The sequence below is a fragment of the Ovis canadensis genome, chromosome 13, assembly GCF_042477335.2.
Source record: "Ovis canadensis isolate MfBH-ARS-UI-01 breed Bighorn chromosome 13, ARS-UI_OviCan_v2, whole genome shotgun sequence".
NCBI classification, from domain to species: domain Eukaryota; kingdom Metazoa; phylum Chordata; class Mammalia; order Artiodactyla; family Bovidae; genus Ovis; species Ovis canadensis.
In genome coordinates, this window is record NC_091257.1 from 46,962,090 (window position 1) to 46,987,259 (window position 25,170).

At 39.2% G+C, this 25,170-nt stretch overlaps 1 protein-coding gene across 1 annotated transcript in view; it reads left to right on the plus strand.

Moving 5' to 3' along the window:
* The window catches only part of TMEM236 (transmembrane protein 236), a 40,923-nt gene extending 17,030 nt beyond the window's left edge, over positions 1–23,893 (plus strand). Inside the window, exons 3-4 of the mRNA XM_069547601.1 lie at positions 805–946; positions 20,643–23,893. Of these exons, the coding sequence (XP_069403702.1) occupies positions 805–946; positions 20,643–21,223 (723 nt within the window). The 3' untranslated portion in view covers positions 21,224–23,893. The remainder of the gene's footprint in view (positions 1–804; positions 947–20,642) is intronic.
* The last annotated feature ends 1,277 nt before the right edge of the window (positions 23,894–25,170 follow it).

Here is a 25,170-nt window from a genome sequence, read left to right on the forward strand (position 1 = left end):
TTAGAATCAGCTTATCATTTTCCACAGAAAAGTTGGAATTTTATTGAGGTTGTAACAAATTGTATCACTTTTTAAAAATCTTATTTTATAACTTCTGTTTTTGGTATGAGGAAATAATTTATACTTTTGGGGGAGATTTGTCCATTTATAATCATATAGTCTATGAATAATGACATTTTGCTTTTCTTTTTTCCTAATACTTAAACACCGTTTCTTTCTCTCGCTTCATTATACTGGCTAGGACTTCAGTACAGTCTTGAATAGAAATGGTAATGGTGTAACCTTTGGTTTATTCTTGTCCTCAGAGGTATTAAAAATTCTTAATGTACTGTGGTTAACTTGATATTGCCATAGGTTTTTTGTGGATACCTTAAACTGATGAAGCAAGTACTCCAAAGCCTAGCTGGGTTTACCCAGCTCTCTATTCTTACAAGACCCTACACTCTAATATTTGTCTCCCTACATCTTTGAGCTAGGACTCTCAGAGGCTCTGTATAGCTGTTGGATTGGGAGAGATTCCTTGTTCCACTATTCCAGGAGCCTACTGTTAAATTTTAATGCACATTTACTAACTCTGTCTTTAACTGATAGAGTTCTGTCTTCCATTAACATGGATCCTAATGACATCTTTAGAAGTGGTTCAAAACTTTGTGGGATTGAACACCTAAAAAGCTGAAAACCATGCTTCTAATCTTTTAGCAAATGTATGTATAATTAATTTAGCACTTTTTTCAGACTCCTCAAAGAACTGTGAACAAAGAAAGTGCAAAAATTTAATGCTTCTTAATGGTCTTCTGAAAACAGGTTCAAAAGAATATTAATGGTTCCACTGATATGTTGCCGGATATGTTACCTGACCTGCCAGTCTCCCTAGTTCTGACTTGCTTGATTGTGGTTGATATTATTGAAAAACTCAGGATATATCCTCTTAGAGGGAGGCAAAAGAGTAAGTATTCTTTTATTTTATTTTCAATGCCATTCTCCCAAATCATCCCACCCTCACCCTCTCCCTCTCCCACAGAGTCCAAAAGACTGTTCTGTACATCTGTGTCTCTTTTGCTGTCTCGCATACAGGGTTATTGTTACTATCTTTCTAAATTCCATATATATGCATTAGTATACTGTATTGGTGTTTTTCTTTCAGGCTTACTTTACTCTGTATAATAGGTTCCAGTTTTATCTACCTCATTAGAACTGATTCAGTTTATTCTTTTTTTTTTTTTTTTACATTTGAATCAGTATTCTTTTAAATACAAATATTTTTTAAAAGTTTAACATATAATTCAACTTTGTCCCTTTCTGTTATCTGTTGACATGTTTCATGATATTTTTTAAGAGCTAACATTGTAGTTAGAAGATTACAAATGAAGATATGTTAATATCATTATTTTTAAACCTACTTTGATAGCTATACAGTTCTTTTCTTTTTTGATTTTGATAGTACTTATAAATGAATAAACTTACTAAATATTAACTACTAAATCTTTAATGTTTGCTCTAACGGGAAAATTACCTAAGTAAATTATTATACATTTCTATTTTAGGAACTCTCTCAAAACCTTAAGTTTAGATGAATATATAAGAAGTTTAGCTTGGACACAACTGAGTGACTAATACACTTTTTAGTCTGGATACTTTGATATGGGAATTAATATGACTACTGCAGATATTTCCTGGAGATTTATGTGCTTTTTTAAAATTTAGTTGCTTCATAGTTGTGAATTGTCAAAATACTGAAGATTACCAAGATATGCCGCATTTTTCCAAAGGGAACAGTTGAAACTAAATATCAATTGGCCTTTTTTAAAAAGTATTTTGTTAACTGAATATTTTGTTTGGTCAATCATAAGTCCCCTCCACTTTTGTTTTACGTGATAGTATCTGTGTTCGATGTAGAATATTTGCATGGTGTGGTTATTGGATGGCAAAGATTTTGCGTTTAAAATTGGTACGTTTTGTTCATCACTTCCTGACTGATGGGGTGGATGAGGGTAAATTGAGTGAGTCATAGGAGAATGCTTTGGAGTAATAAGGTGACTACTACAACCAGGAAGGAAAACACTAGACAGTCATTTTTATGACTGAGGGGTGAGCCACCACCCCTTCCTTATGGAGGAGTGAGCCACCACCGCTCTAGCCACTCTTGCTCCTCAGTTTGAAAAGCAGAACTGAATTGGAGGCCACCATGAAAGCTGAGACTCTGAGCTTCATATTTTGCACTTTGTCCTTTGGTGGGGGCCGAGAGGCTGTTAAACGTTTAAAATGACACAGGTGATAAGGCGGAGAAGATGACAGTGGCAGCCAGGGAGTCTGGAGGAAAAGGTACTCCCCAGGCACACCTGCCTTCCAGAGCTGAGTGTTTTGTCTTAAACTGAGGTGGTTTGAGAACTGTCAAACTCTTGACTACTTTTCTAGACTCCTTAATGACACAAGCCTATTTTGAAATTGGACTGTTTTTAATGAGCCTGTATTTTCCATGTGAATGTGATCTAAGTTTTTAGTGAAAATTCTTTTTCTAAAATGCACATGTATATTTTTGAGCATAAGTTATTGGCATTTTATATTTTAAGTGATGAACTGGTTTTTTAAAGGGAAATTTTCCTTGTATTCAGAAGTAATGCTGAAAAAAGAATCAAAATAAGAGAACCCCAAGGAAGAAATCAGTCCTGGGGAGAAGACTCTAGAACATCTTGTCCAATTGCTGCTTCTTGAAGTATAGGTGATCTACAATGTTGTGTTAATTTCTGCTGTACAGCAAAATGATTCAGTTGTACATACATAAACATTCTTTTTTGTATATTCTTTTCCATTATGGTTTATCACAAGATATTGAATATAGCTCCTTGTGCTATACAGTAGGACCTTGGTGTTAGCCATTCTATATATACTAGTTTGCATCTGCTAACCCCACACTCCCATTCTATCCCTTCCCACCTCCCCAGCTGTCTTAACTCTTTAATTCCAAGCCACCAAAATTTGATCATCATTTCGCTTTTCTTTTTGTAAGTTTAAAAAATAATAAAAGCTCTATATTTGATATATGGTTAAACCAATCTTCAATGGCCCAAGGGATCCTTTCTGCTAACTTCCTATTGCCAGTTGAGATGCCAAAGTATCAAGTAATTACCACGTTGCAATGTCTAAGTGAGTCATTTCCCATAGACTGTGGCTCAGTTGGGAATATTTTCTGGAACACAGATCTCCAAGGCATGTAATGTCACAGGTGCCCATAGCACCTAATAGTGTCAAGTCCTAGTCATGTGAGCAAACAATAAGAATACAAGATAGAGCCTGCATGTCTCCTCCTCTTACTAATGTTAGTCACTCAGTTGTGTCTGACTCTTTGTGACCCCATTGACTGTAGCCCACCAGGCTCCTCTGTCCATGGCATTCTCCAGGCAAGAATACTGTAGTGGGTAGCCATTCCTTTCTCCAGGGGATCTTCCAGACCCAGGGATCAAACGCAGGTCTCCTGCGGGGCAGGCAGATTCTTTACTGTTTGAGCCACCAGGGAGTGGCTCTTACTAATATGTGAGTACAAATGAGCACACTTTAACGTTTCCATCTGAATTTTGCTAGCTTGGTCCCAACCTCTTAGTGACTGGACTTCACCTCTCTTCTTCCTTCCGTGTTATTCTCTCTCGCATTTTTAAACTAGACCCAAGATGTATCTCCCATGTTCTCATTTGTTGGTCTAGACTGTTGACTATCCTTTGGAGTGTGTGGGCTTCAGCAGTTGTGGCACACAGGCTTAGTTGCTCCGTGGCATTTGGAATCTTCCCAGACCAGGCATTGAACCTGTGTTTCCTACATTGGCAGGCGGATTCTTATCCACTGTGCCACCAGGGATGTCCCCTCTTAGTTTTTAGCTACTACAGACATTATTGTTCTGACTTTTTCAAAAGTGAAAGGGTTGGGAAGAAAAGGACAAGGATGTGGTTAAAATGAATAAGATGCTGTGTATTTGAACTGGGCAGGGGAGACGTGCCCAGTTAGGTCACAGGTGTGTGGATAGTGCAGGGGGTCTCTGTTTGCGGGGACCCTCTGTCATGTACAAGAGTCAGCAGCCACTCACTCCATGATGTGTCTAGCCCAGCAGAGGTTGGAGACAGACAGAGTTAACTGCTGCTGGACGGCAGCCGAATGATATCAGTATGATGACCACAGACACTGTCCTTAGAAGACCCTGAGCATCGCACATGCCCAGACTCCTTGGCAACAGCCCTAGCCAGAAGAGAGGGACTATTATGGACTGGCTGCTCATGAGGACAAACACAGAGGGGCCACAGGGGATTGTACCAGTGGGGTGGCAAGATGGTTTGGCTCCATGGGGGGGTGTCTGCAGAGTCAGACGTGACTTGCTAGAAGTGAGATCAACAGGCTATTTGAGTGGAAAACATCATAGCCCTGCAGAGGAGGCGGTTTCCACTGCCACATCAGTAAGAGGTGCCAGGTATGATGTTGGCAGTGTAAGGTTTTCAAATAAATCTGCTCTCAGTGGCTGTGCTCCAGTTCCTTCTGTGTAGTCTCTTTAATACCAGAGACTTGGACCAAGTGCTGCAGGCACTTCAGCAGCACAGATGATCATTTCTTCAAGTGAAATGCCTCTGTGTGCAATTTCACGCTCAAAGGATATGCAAGGTTTTAAGGCTGGCATATGTAATTTATTTAAAGTTCTCCAAGCACTTCTGATGCCCACCCTGATTGAGAGCCTTTGACCATAGAAAGTATCAGGAACTGAGACCAATAGCAAGTTAAAACCCAAGAGATAAAATCCAAATTCTGAAAGGAATTTCCTTCTCAGATTTCTTTGAAATGGAACTTATCACTCCATAATCAAATAGCATGTTAGAGATGGGAAAAGAAATTAAAAAAAAAAAAAAGGACACTGCTTTTCTCTGAATAAAATGAATGGCATCTCGAGTTCCCCCTTTGCTTCTTTTTAAGAAAAAGCTTATCACACAGTCTGAACCCAATGTGCTCACTGGTTTCCATAATGTGTTTTGCAATGTGGTTAGAGAGCACATAAGAGGAACACTGAGTCCGCAGCCATGCCAAGAAGGGGAGGGGGGCATTTCCTTTTATACTCTCCTTTTGCTGTTTAGAAGAAGGAAGTTTCAGAAAAGTATATCAGCTCTAGGATTTTCCCCCCTTCTCAAGAAACAAGTAGCCATTTACCAGACTAGGGGTGAGAGAAGGGTAGAGTTTCTGATTTATAACTTCTAATGAAGCATCAGCTGTCAGGATTAGGTCAGCGCAGACCTGGCCAGAAACTAGACTGCCGTGGTCCCTGTGCCAAACGACATGGGGCGTCAGGTGCTGTCAGGTCTGAGCTGACCCCCTTTGAGTAGGACAGCTTTACGTGATCATAGCAATTTGGTATTTAATTGTTATTTTTTTTCTCTAGGAAGGAAGTAAAATGTATGAACATTTTTAAATATATAAAGTGCAGTTTTTGAGAATTGCAAGGTATTTTCAAAATAAACTTTTTCAGGGTCTGGTAAGAGAAAGAGAACATAAAGAATTCAGTGGGCAATACTTTATTATTTTTTTTAACCTGACATTATTTTATTATTTTTTTGGCCACAGGGCATGTGGAATCTTAGTTCCAGACCAGGGATGGAACCTATGCCCCCTGTGTGGAAGCAAGTCCAGCATGCATTACTTTATAATAGCAACAAAAATTTAAGGTCCCAGCTAGAAATTAAAGGGATAGGTCATGGATTTTTGGTATCTAAATTTCCTTGCATAGGATTGCAGAGAGTGACAGGTTGTGGAGCTGATGGCCAGAGAGTCTTTTAAGTCATGTATACATTAGTAGTGGGACACCAGCTTGCTCAGACTCTGTTGTTTAGGGTGGAGTGGGTATTGTAAAGGCTGCTTCCTATGAACTCACAAACTCTTCTTGGAATCACTCATTGGCACGTCTGCCAGTGCTTGGTCACTCCTGTCGCTGCTGATGCCTGGGAGGCTTTGGAAAACCTTGAGTCCCCACCACCTTCGCGGGGTCCTAGAGGCTGGGCGAGCTCACTCTGCTCATGCACATGTTCTGTGGTGGCCACGGTCGCCGAAAGGTACCCAGGCTGCACTGCCAGGAATTCCAAATGCCTTCCAAAGCTTATCTTGCTTCAAGGGCTGTCTTTAGGACCCTGAGGCAGAGGGCTATCTGAGTGGTAGACCACGTGCAGCACTCGAAAGTTTTCTTGTGATGTGAGAGGACTGAGAGCATGGGGGAGGTGGGGTTCCGGGGAGGGGTTATTATTCAGCCTAGCTTTGATAGTTGGGCTTCCTTCCCTTAGTGCAGATTTTTTTTTTCCCCCACCAGAATGCCCATGATGCCCTCATGCTTATAGAACTCCGTATCAGGAATTCCTCCTACTGTTTATGCAGCAAATTTTTATGGAGGATCTAGTCCGTACCAGACACTCCACTAGGTGCTGGGGGTACAGCAGCAGGTGAAAGGGAGAGGTGGTGAAAGCAGAGTCCCCTTTGCATGAAGCTCGCCATCTAGCCGGGCTTCCGCGATGGCTCATTAGGTAAAGAATCCAGCTGCCAATGTAGGAGACTGGGGTTCTAGCCCTGGGTCAGGAAGATCCTCTGGTGGAGTGGCAACCCACTCCAGTATTCTTGTCTGAAAAATGCCATGGACAGAGGAGCCTGTCTAGCTAGTCCACGGGGTCGCAAAAAGTCAGATGTGGTTGAGCATGCACGCACAGTCTAGTGGGTGCAATAGCAGGTTTCTAAAACTATACTAACAAATACATATAGTTAAAGCTAAGTGTTCTGAAGGCAAGGAATCAGGCTCATTCCCACGTGCGTTCGTTTTTTGTCACCCAGAATGGTCTCAGGCTGGGATTCTAGCTCTGTTCTATATCCAAGCACTTAACTAGTAGAGGAATATCAAACCATTTCAAAATCTAGAATCATTTAATGTTTATTGTATATTAATGTGTATTATGGAGAAGGAAATGGCAACCCACTCCAGTATTCTTGCCTGGAGAATCCCAAGGATGGGGGAGCCTGGTGGGCTGCCATCTATGGGGTCGCACAGAGTCGGACACCACTGAAGTGACTTAGCAGCAGCAGCAGCAATGTGTATTATATGGCTTCCCAAGTGGTGCTAGTGGTAAAGAATCTGCCTGCCAATGCAGGAGACGCTAGAGGGTCAGGCTGGATCCCTAGGTTGGAAAGATCCTCTGGAGTAGGAAATCGCAATCCATGCCAGTATTGCCTGGGAAATCCCATGGACAGAGGAGCCTGGTGGGCTACAGTCAATGGGGTTGCAAAGAGTTGGACATGAATGAAAGCACACACAGACACACACACACACAGTGCATATTAATATATTATGTGTTTATTATGTTAATTATCAGCATAATTAATATAATTGAATATTATAGTGTATAATATACTTAATATATATTAATTATTCTATTTATATAGAAAAGAATTTTTCTATTTATATATTGCTAATTAAATTACATTCTCTGATCTAAACACCTATCAAAGAGAAGGACCAGACTATCTCAAATGAAAAACTGAAGATTAGAATATAAAGAAAGCTTTCACAATCTTAAAAAATGGGGTTTAAAAAAATTAATAATTTTATGTTTTTAGCAGTTCTTGTCCAGTGTTAGATGAGTCTATAGAGGGAAAGATGGTCTTTAAACTACCAAGCCTTCCTGCTGTGTCCTCAGACAAAAGAATTCTCTTAGAATTTCACATAGCCTAAAATTAAGAAATCATACATTTATTAATATTTCTTCTCAGATTTGTGCAATGTCTAGCAGGGAGCTGAAACTGAATAGAGGGTATTGAATTTACTGAATCCAATGCCTTATTTATTTATTTATTTATTTATCTATTTCTTTATTTATTTTTTCCAATGCCTTTTTTAAAAAAGTTGTCACCACTGTCTCACTGCTGAGAATGTATGCCCATGAGATTCTACAGAACTAATGATGGGTTGAATTCATGATTATTATTATTATTTTATGAAAACTTGTATACCGTTTTGAGCAGAGAGATAGTAGTATGCTGGTCAGTGTTTAAACTGTCTCTCCTGGTTGAGGAGGGGCAAAAGTCCTTATGGATAGCATTTGCCATCTTTTCTAGTGTGAGTCCTCTCATCATAACCAACTTCCAGATACCAAGGTGGTATCACTGATCACTGATCCCAGAATTGAGAAGCAGTACATACTGTAGCTCTTGTCAGATGGTGCAAGCTGTCTCTGCCTGCGTAGGGTATATCCATGCAGCAGTTTTTTTCTTTGTGATGTGGACAGGCAAATCTAAGAATTAAAGAATCAGGCTCTATAGTGTGACACTCTGTCTCCAACTTTTTGACCTCTCCTGAGTCCCTTGGACCGCAAGGAGATCCAACTAGTCCATTCTGAAGATCAGCCCTGGGATTTGTTTGGAAGGAATGATGCTAAAGCTGAAACTCCAGTACTTTGGCCACCTCATGCAAAGAGTTGACTCATTGGAAAAGACTCTGATGCTGCGAGGGATTGGGGGCAGGAGGAGAAGGGGATGACAGAGGGTAAGATGACTGGATGGCATCACTGAATCGATGGATGTGAGTCTGAGTGAACTCCGGGAGTTGGTGATGGACAGGGAGGCCTGGCGTGCTGCAATTCACGGGGTCGCAAAGAGTCGGACACGACTGAGCAACCGAACTGAACTGAACTGAACTGATATATGGGATGCTGGGTTGTAGTGTAACTATAACCAAAGTTGAACAAACTGTAATCACTGTTTACTGCATTCTATTTTCTATTCTCTTCTAATTCGTTTGAAACAATAGATGGCTTAGCAATGGCTACCCGTTACTTATTTAACACATAAGTAACTGTTTCTGTGTCAGGCGCTACTTTAAATGCTTTACAAACACTGATTCAATTCTTTGTCATAATCATGCTGGGAGGTTGGTGCTGGGTTTCATCATTTATTACTTGGCAGTGATGGTGCTTGTCTTCCCAACCTCAGACATGCTTCTCAAAGGAGACTGTGTGTAGAAACAGATCAGTGAGTTTAGTCAGTTGCTGTTCAGTCCCTAAGTCGTGTCCATCTCTTTGCTCCCCCATGGACTGCAGCATGCCAGGCTTCCCTGTCCTTCACCATCTCCTGGAGTTTGCTCAAACTCATGTCCATTGGATTAATGATGCCATCCAACCATCTCATCCTCTGCCTCCCACTTCTCCTGCCCTCAGTCTTTCCCAGCATCAGGGTGTTTTCCAATGAGTCAGCTCTTCACATCAGGAGGCCAAAGTATTGGAGCTTCAGCATTAGTCCTTCCAATGAATATTCAGGGTTGATTTCCTTTAGGATTGACTGGTTTGGAGAGGGTCAAAATAACAATGGTTATAATCTGTGTTTTAAACACTTAGACATATTAAAGTGTTTATTTTGGATGCTGTGTGTTTTATTTTTTATTCTCTTAAAGTACCATGACTAAAAATTCTCTGTGTGTTTCATATATTTTAAAAAAATCTTCCATAAGACTGTGGCTTTTCTTCTTTTCCGGATTTTTTTCCCCTCATCATGTTATATCTAAATTATTAGCAGTTTGCTTTCTCTAGACCTTTTTTGTCTCAGGGCAAAATTAACTTTGGAAACTGTTCATCAAGACCTGTCTTACTTTTTCTGACCAAGTCTTTAATTTCATCTTCTGGTTGCTGTGATTTGAGTAACAATCCAGTGGGGCATTGGCTGCCTTGACAGCCTCAGCAGCCTCTTTACTGAATCCCCAAGTCATCTCTCCTGCCCTCCAATGTCCGCATCTTCAGTGAACTTAGAATCAAGTCCACAAACTTTATCATGACCAATAAGCTCTACATTAGCTGGCTCCACCACAGGCAATGTGGTCTAATGGTTGGATGTTTGAGTTTCATGCTCCATCCCTCTCCTTGCTTGCTGTGTGACCCTGGAAACAACTCTTAGTCTTTCCCTACCTCAGTTTGTTTATCTTTAAAATGGGAAACTAGGAGACTGACCCAGTGGTCCAGGGGTTAAGACTCCCCCTTCTAATACAGGGGATGTGAGTTCAACCCCTGCTTGGGGCACTAAGATCCCACATGCCTCATGGCCAAAAACTATAAAACAGAAGTAATATTGTAACAAACTCAATAAAAACTTTAAAAATGGTGCACATCAAAAAAAATCTTTAAAGAAAATAAATTTAAAAATAAAATGGGAAAATAGTAGTAGCTATATCATAGAGGCTTATTATTATTGAACCTTTGTTGATTTACAATATTGTGTTAGTTTCAAATGTACAGCAAAGTGATTCAGTTATATATCAATATATTGATATGTATATATTCAAATTCTTTTCTGTTATGGGTTATTACAAGATGTTGAATATAATTCTCAGTGTTATACAGCAAATCCTTGTTGTTTGTCTGTTTTACATATAGTAGTGTGTATCTGTTAATCCCATATACCTAATTTATCCCTCTCCCCACTGTTCCCTTTGGTAACCACATCATACAGTTTTTATAAGGATTAAGTGAATGGATGCATAGAAAGAGGTTAACACAGTTCCTCGTGTATAGAAAGCCCTACATAAATCATAGCTTCTCTCCTCTTTTCTGTCTGCTTCCCCCTCATCACACTCTCCTTTCAGTTCATCTTAGCTGAAGGATCTTTTTCTTTTGGGGGGCTGAGCTGGGTCTTCGTGACAGCACACAGGCTTCTCTAGTTGTGGTGCACAGGCTTAGTTGCCCCGCAGCATGTGCGATCTTAATTCCCTGACTAGGGATTAAATCTGTGACCCTTGCGCCCTGCATTGGAAGGCAGATTCTTAACCACTGGACCCTCAGGGAAGTCCCTTTAGCTGAAAGATATTTGCACCTGTTCTCTCTACCACCTGAAAAGTTCTTTCTCCACTCTTCACATAGTTTATTCCCATGCATTCTTTAGGTCTGTGTTTAACTGTCAATCTTCCCTGGTGGCTCAGAAGGTAAAGCATCTGCCTACAATGTGGGAGACCAGGGATCAGTCCCTGGGTCAGGAAGATCTCCTGGAGAAGGAAATGGCAACCCACTCCAATATTCTTGCCTGGAAAATCCCATGGACTGAGGAGCCTACAGTCCATGGGGTCACAAAGAGTCAGACACAACTGAGTGACTTCACTTTCACTTAAAACTGTCACTTCTGAGATGAGCTGTGCTTGACTGCCAGTCTAACTCGGACTCCCTGAGGTAGTCTCTCATCACAGAACTTACCTTCCTTTGAGAGCCCTGCCAGTTTATTCTTCTGTGCTTGTTGATGTGATGTCAGGAGACAGGGTGATGAAGGTGGGCACAATACCTGGTGCACTGTTCTCAAAACCCAGTCTAAGCTTGGAACAGCACTCTACAGTTTGTCTGATCACAGCAGACAGCTTGGTTGTCCAATTGCTTTAGCCCTTAACCAATATCAGGAGCGGTTTTTTGGCCGTACCATGTGGCAGTCTTAGTTCCCCGACCAGGGATTGAGCCTGTGTCCCTTGCAGTGGAAGCATGGAATCTTAACCACTCGACCATGAGGGGCAGTTTTGAAGCTGCTGTTTGCAGAGGCAGTATTGACACCTCTTCCCTGCCAGTGGCATGACCTAGCACTTGCCTGCTGTTGGCACTTGATCCCAGCCCCCATTTTTCTTCACAAATGCTGTTTTACCCCTAAGCTACACAGAATGAAATCTTGGAAAGAATAAAAATATTGATTTCTTTTAAAAAGTACAGTCTTAGTAGCAGTTTCATTCCTGCCTTGTTTTTAGCTGCCCTTTCTTGCGATCCTTCTCTCTCTTTCTCTTTTTATTTAAATAACTTTTCAGTTCAGTTCACTCAGTCGTGTCCAACTCTTTGCAACCCCATGGACTGCAGCACGCCAGGCCTCCCTGTCCATCATCAACTCCTGGAGCCTACTCACCACAGTTCAAAAGCATTAATTCTTTGGCACTCAGCTTTCTTTATATTTCATTCTCATATCCATACATGACTACTGGAAAAACCACAGTTTTGACTAGACAGACCTTTGTCACAAAGTAATGGCCCTGCTTTTTAATATACTGTCTAGGTTGGTCATAGCTTTTCTTCTAAGGAGCAAGCATCTTTTAATTTCATGGCTTCAGTCACCATCTGCAGTGATTTTGGAGCCCCAAAAGGTAAAGTCTGTCACTATTTCCATTGTTTCCCCATCTATTTGCCATGAAATGATGGGACCGGATGCCATGATCTTAGTTTTCTGAATGTTGAGCTTTAAGTCAACTTTTTCACTCTCCTCTTTCACTTTCATCAAGAGGCTCTTTAGTTCTTCTTCACTTTCTGCCATGGGGTGCTGTCATCTGCATATCCGAGGTTATTGATATTTCTTCTGGCAATCTCGATTCCAGCTTGTGTTAGGTCCTAAAATAACATGAGTAGAGAAAATAAAGAAAATGAAGAGAAAAATAACTTTTTTTGCTTTCTCTTTTCAAGAGGAATACATGCTCACTGTGGAAAATTCCTCCCTACTGATTTGTTATATTGTACTTACATTTTCCCTGGAAGTGATCAAAAAAGTTTTGAGGTAAAAGTTAGAGATAGAAATACATCACCATAAAGAAATAATGAAGTAAAAGGGATATGTTACCTACTTAAACATTTTTCTGTTATCAAAATTGCATTTCTTTAATTATATAGCATGCACAGTAAGGACGAAAAGTTTTGGTGACTGGCTTTAGCTGTGGGGAACTACACAGAACGGCTGCTATTTGTGCTTTTTACAGTGAATGTGAGCCTTTAAGGAAGTGAACAGATTGCTCTTTGTGTTTATATTTTTTACATATTTTGCACAAATAAATATAGTTTCCCCCAAACAGAACCCTGACAATTAACAGCAACAATAAAAAGAATTCCAACTGTGAGTGGAAATTTAAAAAAATACTAATTTGGAGGGAAAGTGATCATGGAGCCTAAGGAAACAGTAACGAATACATGAATGTTTACGTGACTGGAGGATAACTTTGCTGGTCTGTTCTAATGACCAGATGATTTCTTGACATCCTCAACTCTGCCCTCCCCTCTGAGAGGCCAGCAGAGCTTTCCAGCTCTTAGTTATAGGGTTTCTTACTTGGGAAGAGGACTAGTCCCCTAAGCTAGTCCCCAAATCTAAACTAGTCCCTAATGAAGTATGGAGAAATGGGAGACTTCCAGGCCTGCTTTTACCAAATACGCATGGATTGAAGCCTTCTCATTTCATTAAAAATGAACCCTACCTAAAAATTCATTGCTCAAGACTTATGGACACAGCTGGGGAGTGGAGGGTGGGGGAAGAAGAGGGTGGAAGGTATGGAGAAAGTTACATGGAAACATACATTACCATATATAAAATAGATAGCCAGTGGGAATTTGCTGTATGACTCTGGGGAACTCAAACTGGGGCTTGGTAACAGCCTAGAGGGGTGGAATGAGGGGGAAGTGGGAGGGAGGTTCAAGTGGGAAGGGACATGGGTTGACCTATGGCTGATTCATAACCAATGCAATAAAGCAATTATCCTTCAATTAAAAATAAATAGATAAAAAAGAATTTATTGATCAAACCAACAGCTCTAATCCTCAGATATTATGACTCTCACTGGTTAAAATCTGTTAATGTGTCACTTCTTAGATGGCACTTCCTGGCCTTGAAACAATGCTGAATTTGCAGTCATCCTCAAGAGTCTGTATTATATGCTGTGTTCTTCATATTGACAAAGGAATTTGAGTTTTCACTTGAACACTTTCATCTACTAAGAGAGGTGAAGGAGTGTACTCTAAGACACAACACACTCTCTATTTTCTACATTAGTTTTTTTTTGGTAAAATAAGAGATACAACTGATGTAAGTAAGCATCTGAGTTTTAAAAGATGATTTTATGATTATTAAAATAACTTGCAGGCTGGTGCATGGGGATGACCCAGAAAGATGTTATGGGGAGGGAGGTGGGAGGGGGGTTCATGTTTGGGAATGCATGTAAGAATTAAAGATTTTAAAATTTAAAAAATAAAAAACTAAAAAAATTAAAAAAAATTTAAAAAAAAATGCAAAAGAGAGAAGTTAGAACAATAAGTATATTTTTCTCTCTTGAGTGTAATTTATCAAAATGATTCCTTACTCTGTCTGACTTCATTAAATATGATAATCTCTAGGTTCATTCATGTTGCTGCAAATGACATTATTTCATTTTTTTTAAATTTATTTTTATGGCTGAGTAGTATTCTATTGTCATACGGTCTCACTTATATGTGAAATCTACTTTTAAAACATGACACAGGGCTTCCCTGGTGGCTCAGTGGTAAAGAATCTGCCTGCTAATTCAGGAGACGTGGGATTGATCCCTCGTCTGGAAAGATTCCACATGCCACAGAGCAGCTAAGCCCATGCATCACAACTATCAAACCCGTGCTCTAGAGCCCAGGAGCTGCAACTGTTGAGCCCACTACTGAAGCCTGCAAACCCTAGAGCCTGTGCTCTGCAACAAGAGAAGCCACTGCAGTGAGAAGCCCGCTCACCACAACTAGAGGAGAGCCTGCGCAGCAACGAAGACCCAGCACGGCCAAAAATAATTAAATAAAATTATTTTTTAAATGACAGAAATGAACTTATTACAGAACAGAAACAGACTCACAGATTTCAAAATCAGACTTATGGTTACCAAAGGGGAAACATGGCAGGAAGGGATAAATTAGGAAATTGCGATTTACATGTACATACTACTATATATAAAATAGATAACTAAAAAGGACCTACTATAACAGCACAGGGAACTCTACTCAATATTTTGTAATAACTTATATGGGAAGAATCTGAAAAAGAGGAGCCTGGCAGACCATAGTCCATGGCATCACAAGAGTCAGACACGAATGAGGGACTCAGTCAATCACCATCAGTTCAGTTCAGTTCACTTGCTCAGTCGTGTCTGACTCTTTGTGAATCCATGAACAACAGCATGCCAGGCCTCCCTGTCCATCACCAACTCCCGGAGTTTACTCAAACTCACATCCATTGAGTCGGTGATGCCATCCAGCCATCTCATCCTCTGTCATCCCCCGCTCCTCCTGCCATCAATCTTTCCCAGCATCAGGGTCTTTTCAGATGAGTCAGCTCTTCACATCATGTGGCCAAAGTATTGGAGTTTCAGCTTCAACATCAGTCCTTCCAATGAATACCCAGGACTGATCTTTAGGATGGACTGGTTGAATCTCCTTGAGTCCAAGGGACTCTCAAGAGTCTTCTCCAACACCACAGTTCAAAGCATCAATTCTTCAGTGCTCAGCTTTCTCTATAGTCCAACTCTCACATCCATAAATGACTACTGGAAAAACCATAACCTTGACTAGATGGACTTTGGTGACAAAGTAATGTCTCTGCTTTTTAATATGTTGTCTAGGATGGTCATAACTTTCCTACCAAGGAGTAAGTGTCTTTTAATTTCATGGCTGCAATCACCATCTGCAGTGATTTTGGAGCCCCCCAAAATAAAGTCACCCACTGTTTCCACTGTTTCCCCATCTATTTGCCATGAAGTGATTGGACCGGATGACATGATCTTAGTTTTCTGAATGTTGAGCTTTAAGCCAATTTTTCACTGTCCTCTTTCACTTTCATCAAGAGGCTTTTTAGTTCCTCTTCACTTTCTGCCATAAGGGTGGTGTCATCTGCATATCTGAGGTTAATGATATTTCTCCCGGCAATCTTGATTCCAGCTTGTGCTTCTTCCAGCCCGGCGTTTCTCATGATGTACTCTGCATAGAAGTTAAATAAGCAGGGTGACAGTATACAGCCTTGACATACTCCCTTCTCAATTTGGAACCGGTCTGTTCCATGTCCAGTTCTAACTGTGGCTTCCTGACCTGCATACAGGTTTCTCAAGAGGCAGGTCAGGTGGTCTGGTATCCCCATTTCTTTCAGAATTTTCCACAGTGTATTGTGATCCACACACTCAAAGGCTTTGGCATAGTCAATAAAGCAGAAATAGATGTTTTTCTGGAACTCTCTTGCTTTTTCGATGATCCAGCAGATGTTGGCAATTTGATCTCTGGTTCCTCTGCCTTTTCTTAAACCAGCTTGAACATCTGGAAGTTCATGGTTTACATATTGCTGAAGCCTGGCTTGAAGAGTTTTGAGCATTACCTCATTAGTGTGTGAGATGAGTGCAATTGTGCAGTAGTTTCAGCATTCTTTGGCACTGCCTTTCTTTGGGATTGGAATGAAAACTGACCTTTTCCAGTCCTGTGGCCACTACTGAGTTTTCCAAATTTGCTGGCATATTGAGTGGAGCACTTTCACAGCATCATCTTTTAGGATTTGAAATAGCTCAACTGAAATTCAAATCCCATGGATGGAGGAGCCTGGTAAGCTGCAGTCCATGAGGTCGCTAAGAGTCTGACACAACTGAGCGACTTCACTTTGACTTTTCACTTTCATGCATTGGAGAAGGAAATGGCAACCCACTCCAGTACTCTTGCCTGGAGAATCCCAGGGACAGAGGAGCCTGGTGGGCTGCTGTCTATGGGATCACACAGAGTTGGACACGACTGAAGTAACTTAGCAGCAGCAGCAGCAGCAACTGGAATTCCATCACCTCCACTAGTTTTGTTCGTAGTGATGCTTCATAAAGGCCAGTTGACTTCACATTCCAGGATGTCTGGCTCTAGGTGAGTGATCACACCATTGTGATTATCTGGGTCGTGAAGATCTTTTTTGTATATTTCTTCTGTGTATTCTTGCCACTTCTTCCTAATATCTTCTGCTTCTGTTAGGTCCATACCATTTCTGTCCTTTATTGAGCCCATCTTTGCATGAAACGTTCCCTTGGTATCTCTAATTTTCTTGAAGAGATTTCTAGTCTTTCCCATTCTATTGTTTTCCTCTATTTCTTTGCATTGATTGCTGAGGAATGCTTTCTTATCTCTCCTTGCTGTTCTTTGGAACTCTGCATTCAAATGGGTATATCTTTCCTTTTCTCCTTTGTTTTTTACTTCTCTTCTTTTCTTAGCTATTTGTAAGGCCTCCTCAGACAGCCATTTTGCCTTTTTGCATTTGTTTTTCTTGGGATGGTCTTGATCCCTGTCTCCTGTACAATGTCATGAACTTCTGTCCATAGTTCATCAGGCTCTCTATCTGATCTAGTCCCTTAAATCTATTCCTCACTTCCACTGTATAATCATAAGGAATTGATTTAGGTCATACCTGAATGGTCTAGTGGTTCCCCCTCTTTCTTGAATTTAAGTCTGAATTTGGCAATAAGGAGTTTGTGATTTGAGCCATAGTCAGCTTCCGGTCTTGTTTTTGCTGACTGTATAGAGCTTCTTCATCTTTGGCTGCAAAGAATATAATCAGTCTGATTTCAGTGTTGACCATCTGGTGATGTCCATGTGTAGAGTCTTCTCTTGTGTTGTTAGAAGAGGGTGTTTGCTATGACCAGTGCATTTTCTTGGCAAAACTCTATTAGTCTTTGCCCTGCTTCATTCTGTACTCCAAGGCCAAATTTGCCTGTTACTCCAGGTGTTTCTTGACTTCCTACTTTTGCATTCCAGTCCCCTATAATGAAAAGGACATCTTTTTTGGGTGTTAGTTCTAAAAGGTCTTGTAGGTCTTCATAGAACCATTCATCTTCAGCTTCTTCACCATTACTGGTCAGTGCATAGACTTGGATTACCGTGATATTGAATGGTTTGCCTTGGAAACAAACAGATCATTCTGTCGTTTTTGAGACTGCATCCAAGTACTGCGTTTTGGACTCTTTTGTTGACTATGATGGCTACTCCATTTCTTCTAAGTGATTTTTGCCCACAGTAGTAGATATAACGGTCATCTGAGTTAAATTCATCCATTCCAGTCCATCTTAGTTCACTGATTCCTGGAATGTTGAGGTTTACTCTTGCCATCTCCTGTTTGACCACTTCCAATTTGCCTTGATTTCTTGGACCTAAATTTTCAGGTTCCTATGCACTATTGCTCTTTACAGCATCGGACCTTGCTTCTATCACCAGTCACATCCACAACTGGGTATTGTTTTTGCTTTGGCTCCATCTCTTCATTCTTTCTGGAGTCATTTCTCCACTGATCTCCAGTAGCATATTGGGCACCTACTGATCTGGGGAGTTCATCTTTCAGTGTCCTATCTTTTTCATAGTGTTCATGGTGTTCTCAAGGCAAGAATACTGAAGTGGTTTGGTATTCCCTTCTCTAGTGGACCACATTCTGTCAGACCTCTCCACCATGACCCGTCTGTCTTGTGTGGCCCCACACGACATGGCCTAGTTTCACTGAGTTAGACAAGCTGTGGTCCACGTGATCAGATTGGCTAGTTGTCTGTGACTGTGGTTTTAGTCTGTCTGCCCTCTGATGCCCTCTCTCAGCGCCTACTGTGTTACTTGGGTTTCTTTTACCTTGGACGTGGGGTATCTCTTCACAGTTGCTCCAGCAAAGCGCAGCCACTGCTCCTTATCTTGGATGTAGGGTAGCTCCTCTCGGCCACCACCCCTGACCTTGGATGCAGGGCAGCTCAATTACAATATATGTATATGTATTTGAATCACTTTGCTATATGCACCTGAAACTAACATAACATTATAAGTCAACTATATTCTAATAAAAAAATGATTCTTCCTCATGCCACTGTGACATCTTAAGCTTGATAAGGAGGTTTCTAAGGGTCATGAGTCCTAACGCTTATGAATAATTCATATCAGAAGGAAATAATATCTCATCAATAATTTATTTTTTAATTAATAAATGTATTCAATTCATACTGACAGTTTTAAAATAATTGTATAGAAAGAAAACTGAAGTTTGTTCTTTAAATAACTCCTACTTATAGTCATCAAGCCCTTTGTTAGTCATTAATCATAAAAACTTATTTGTTTTAAAATGTTTTCACTTCTGCTCAGTACATTTCAACAAATTTTATTGCCTTTGTGTCTTTAACCTTTAGAGTTATTTCGTCTAATGACTCCCTGTAAATTTTATCTTATCAAGAAATGCGACAGCTCAGCATGTTGTTGGCTGAGTAAACTGTGTCAAGAGCTGAGAAATTCTTAGCAGTGAAATTGGTGCCTGAGTGGTTAAATGTTTGGAAAATAATGTTCTTTTTCTTTCATAATCATCAGCAGTAAGTTCTGAGATCTGAGATTCCTTCATAATCTTAATACCCATGTGTTTATGGAGAGATACACACATTCACTTTCTCTCTCTCACACACACACGTGCACACACACACTTACTCTTGTGATGCTGACGAGGAACACCCTACTCATTCAGATGACTGACCTGTTGATCAGCCACAGCTTCGTGGTCACAAATGAGATACTTGTCTAAACAATCACACTGACTAGTTCAAAAATTTCAGGGGAAAGAACAGCTTAAAAATCTTAGATTCAGAATGTTACCCTTCCCTAAGACTCTCTCATGCTCAAAAAAAGACCCTCTTAGCACCAAACTAAACCTGGAGATCTGGGTTGTGGTCATTCCTGTAGGCTTCTTATAAAGTGACAAGACTGAACCATTGAACTTCTGATTCATTTGATTTTATGATATGTGTATGGTTTATAATTAGCACTTGATGTATTGCCTCTAGAAAGTGATAAAGTTAAGAAATTGTCAATTGGGGTCAAACAAGTCTGGGTGTGAATTCCAGCTCCGTTCATTCCTAACTGTGTATTTGAATTCAGGTGTCATTTTATCTCTTAGACTCCAGTTTCCATATTTATTAACTGGGATAGTAATCCCTATTTCTCAATTTTTTTCTGAGGATTAAATGAGTCAATATGTGAAAGTGCTTACTTAGCTCAGTAATCAGTAATGAGTATTATTTTGAAATGGTAAGAATGGCTTAGGATCCATACCTCCGGAAATACAAAGACACAAAAAGCATTCTCTGCCTCTACATTTTTTGGCATTGTGCTATCAATTGCTATCTTGAAGTTCCATGTGTGACACAGACCTCAAATAAGAGATCACTTGTATTTCATTTTCAAGTTTAAGTAAAATTTTAAATTTTAATAAAAATTTAAATATTTTACTTTAAATAAAAATTTAAGAATTTGATGTTTAAATAAAATTTGAAATTTAAATAAAATGTTTATATTTAAATTTTAAACAAGTTGAAGGAAAAGTTAAATTTGAAATAAAATTTAAAAATTTAAATAAGGCATTTAAAATTTAAATTTATTTCTAAAAATATTTATTTATTTGACTGCAACAAATATAAATAAGGTAATATTCATTTATTTATTTTATAATATTTATTCTTTTATTTGTTTATTGGAGAAGGAAATGGCAACCCACTCCAGTATTCATACCTGGAAAATCCCATGGATGGAGGAGCCTGGTGGGCTACACCCCATGGGGTCACAAAGAGTCAGACACAACTGAGCCAGTAACACACACAGTCACTTATTTATTGGGTCACAGCATGTGGGCCCTTCCATCTTCCTTGCAGCTGTGCCTGACCTTTTGGTTTCAGCCTGTGTATCTAGTTCCCTGGCCAGGGATCAAACCCAAGACCCCCACATTCAGAACGTGGAATCTTAGCCACTGGATCACCAGGGAAATCCTTGTAAGTTTAAATAAAATTGAATGAAAAGTTACATTTTAATGAAAATTTAAAATTTAAATAAATCAATTTGTTGCAGGTAACGAAGACAGGCACATCCATACGACCAATTTGCAACAAATAAGAACTGTGACATGTGAAGCGAAGCAAAATGAAGAAAACCCGACTCGCCCACAGCCAGCCAGCAGGACCCACTTGTCGCGGCCACTAGGAGGCGCCACAGGGAGCTCCTCTCCTGAGCTGGAGGGACCCCAGGAGCCCACCTTTGAATGGGGAATCCTGAGAACGCTGTCCCAACAGGACGTGCGTGCAGAGATCTTCCTCGGGAGCTTTCTAGTCTGGGCTGACACCATAGAAATGGTGCGGGTGGCCGGACACCCCAGGGTGTACAAGTCAGGCTGGCTGTACGCGGTCTACATCTTCAGTTACATTTCTCTTCTTCGAATGATATTCACTCCCCGGAACCCGCTCCTGAATTCCCTTGTCATCCTTCTCCAAGATCTACCTTTTATCTTTGTTAGACTGAGTTTAATCATTGTTCTGGGAACAATCACACCCGTATTGGGTCTTTTTAAAAATGTGCTGGTGACTCTGTCTTATGTTTACTTCAATTTCTTAACCAAATTCAGGATGTTCTCTACCTTTGAGAGGTCTTTTTAAAGAGAAAATGTCCTATGGTCAAACCTCTTTTTTATGCACATGCATACATTTGTGATCTTTTGGGGGGTCAGGCATATGTTACTTTGCACTCTAGAAAGAAATGAAGAAATAGATGCTAGAGAAAAAACTAGTTTTAAAAACTATAACATGTCAATTTTTTAAATGTATGCAAATGGTGCTAAATGTAAGCAAAGTTGTAGTCTTCTAAGTTGGTTCCCCTAGATTTGTAGAAAATGTCAGTAGTTAATTTTGTTATGTATTCTGCATTTTTTCTAAAAGTACCCTTCAGTAAAGCATCTTAAAAAATGAGAACATGTCTTCCTACTAAGTTAGTCCAAGAATGAGATTTTTTTATTGTTGACAGAAAGGGCATTACAAGAATTAGTTAAAATTAATTTTAGGAAATAAGCCTGTTATTATTAAATAAGTTTAGATTCTATCAATACTTTTAACAAATTGACCCTGAGGAATGAGATGGGGAGGGAGGTTGAAGGGGGATTCAGGGTGTGGGACGCATGCACACCCATGGCTGATTCATGTATTTTTTTTTAAAAATTGAATTGTTTTAGAGTCTCCTTCAGACATGTAATTATGTTCTTTATTCCACTGTGGCAAGAGATTTTTATGTAATTGATTTCAGCAGAGAAAACAGTTTAATTTCACAGACATTTGACTCAATTTAATGTAATGAAGTTAAGGTAAGATCTAGATAAACTTTTATAACAGGAAGCCATTAATTGAAGAGGAAAATTTCAAAGTAAAAGAATATTTATTTGTGGAATTTGATACCATCATGAAAGCAAGGTGCAAGCCCTGTTTAAAGTTCAACTTACAAATATAACAACAAGTGCATTAGTGTCTTATGTGATAATATATAATAGTTATCTTGACATTAAATAATTAAATATGGAATTATGTGATTTGATTTCATATGTTGGGATACCCTCAGATATGCATAGCAGGGGCTCTCCACTCTGTATAAATTTTCCAATGCTATAGAGATTTCCAAGAGTCTTACATGTGCAGAGTAATGTTTTATGCAGGCAATCTCTTCAGTGATCTGCGGTAACAAATAGCTTAAAGAATGAATAACTGAATTTACTGTCACTCCAACTTTCCACCAAATCCTGCAGTCTCACTCTCCCCCTAGGCTTTATGGTTTTTCCGTATACCGTAAGATAAGGTCTATTCACAATTGCTGAAAGCTTAACTTCTGGTTTTATGACTTGGGGCAAACATCCAAAAGTGAGTATATTACTAGTACTTTAATAAGGTTAGTAGTGTTAGTTGCTCAGTCGTGGGTGATTCTTTGCGATCCCATGGACTGTAGTCCACCAGGCTCCTCTTTCCGTGGGGTTCTCCAGACAAGAATACTGGAGTGGATTGCCATTCCCTTCTCCAGGGGATTTTCTCAACACAGGAATCAAACCTGGGTCTCCTGCACTGCAGGCAGATTCTTTACTGTTTGAGCTACAAATAAGGTTAAATAGTACTTTATAGGTCTGAGAGGATTAACTAGATAGGGAGTGTTCTCATTGTATTGTCTGGCTAACTATAATAACTGATAAAAGCTAAGACTTTTAATTGGAGCAAATCCCTGCAGAGAAACGGGTAGTTTAATGCATTGTTTTAATTTTCCTATTTTTTCTTTTCTGTGTCTTTGCTTACCCTCTGGGAATAATAATTTAAACCATACACTTGTGAAAAATAATATATGAAATCTTTAGGTTACCTCAGACTATAATTTTTCATCAAATAGTATTATGTTTAGAAGTCAGTAATCTACTGAAGATAGAGATTAAAGTTGATGTAAGCAGACTTCCCTGGTGGTCCTGTGGCTAAGACTCCATGCTCCCAAGTGCAGGCTACTAGATTTGATCCCCAGTCAAGGAGCTAGATCCTGCATGCTGCAACTAAAGACCTGGCAGAGCCAAATAAATAAATGTTTTTTGATAAAGGTTAAAATTTTAAAAGACTTAAACGTGATATAGGTATTAATTCAAAAAAGTGTCCCTCTTATGAGTTCTTATAGAACCCTAACTATAGCACTTTTTAAAGACTTTCATTGTGTGTTTGCTTTTCTGAGTTCCTCATTAATCTTTAAATCCTTAAAGAAAGGCCTGAGAATATCTTGTTTAGCAATGCATCTTATCTTCCTCTGTCAATCCCACAGAAACTTATAATGCTTGTAACTCTAAAACAAGATTATCACACAAATAATTACTCTCAATTTATACCTGATAGTTTTTTATTAAGAAAAATATATAACCATGTAGTTCATTTTAATATTCCTAAATATGAAAATATTTTATGTACATTTATATTTATCTTTGTATTGGAATGTATAGAGTGAACAATGCTCAGATAATTTGGGAAGTATTACTTATTGGAGTTTAGAATGCATTTTGCACTTAATTGAACATGAATGTGCCTGATATTTTGGAGAGTCACAACACTGTATAAATAATGAAGGCATGTACAAAACACTCCATGTAGGAGGAAAATTACAGAGTACCTAATTTAATTTAACAGTTTTAAGGGTATGTGCATGTTTATAAAGTTTGTCTATGGTATTTAACAGACATTGCAGCAAATTATGCTAATAAAACATTGGTTGTTATACACTCTGTGATTAAAAGTTAAGCTATTAAAATTACATTGCAATTCTCATTGTTTGTAATGGTTTTTTTTAAAAAAATTAAGACCCATGTAGCTTTTGTGTCCTTATAAAAAGTTATGAACATTACATATAGATAAAAGAAAATGGATGGAGAAAAATATACCATGCTAACACTAATCAAAAGAAAGCAGCACTTACATTAACTTCAGACAGACCAGACTTCAAAGTGAGAAAAATTTTTCAAGGGTTAAGAAAGGGATTATTACATAATAATAAAGGAGTCAATTCTCTCAGGAGACATAATCTGTAGTGTATATACACCTAATGACAGAGCCACATAAGGCAAAAACTTTGCAGAAAGAAATAGATGAAGCTACAATCATAGTTGGAAACTTCAACACCCATCTCTCAGAAATGGACAGTTCCGGCAGATAGAAAATCAGTAAAGACAGAGTTGAATTCAATAACACTAATCAATTAATTGGATATAACTGACTTCTGTGGTCCACTTCATCTGACAACAGCAGAATACACATGCTTCTCAAGCTCACAAGAAACATTTACCAAGATAAGCCACATTCTGGGGCATAACACACACTTCAACAAATTTAAAAGAAGAAACAATATAAAGTCTTTTTTCATAAAGGAATTAAATTAGAAATCAATAACAGGTAATAGAAAAATTCCCAATTACATGGAGATTATGCAGCACATTTCTAAATAGCACATGGGTCAAAGAAAGCTCACCAGAAATTAAAATATATTTTGGAGTAAATAAAAATGAAAACAAACCTTATCCAAATGTATGGAGTTGTACAAATGTACAAGCATAAGCAGTATTTAGAGGGAAATTTATAGTAAAATAAGTTTCCACCTTGGGAAGCTAGAAAAAGAAGAGCAATCAAATGCCAATAGGGGAAGAAAAGAAATAATAAGAATTACAGCAGAAATCAATGAAATTGAAACAAAATATATAGAGGAAAACCAATAAAACCAAAACCAATGCATGTGTGGGAACAGGGGAGGAGATGGGAAGTCTTTGTAATTTCCACTCAATTTTATTGTAAACCTAAAATTGCTCAAAAAAATGTCTTCCTAAAAAAGTAGTAGTGTTGTTGTTTGGTCACTAAGTCGTGTTCAACTCTTTGCGACCCCATGTACTGCAAAATGCCAGACTCCTTGATACTCCAGTATGTCCTGGAATTTGCTTAAATTCATATCCATTGAGTTGGTGATACTATCTAACCATCTCATCCTCTGATGCCCCCTCCTCCTTTTGTCTTCAATCTTTCCCAGCATCCGTGTCTTTTCCAGTGAGTTGTCTCTT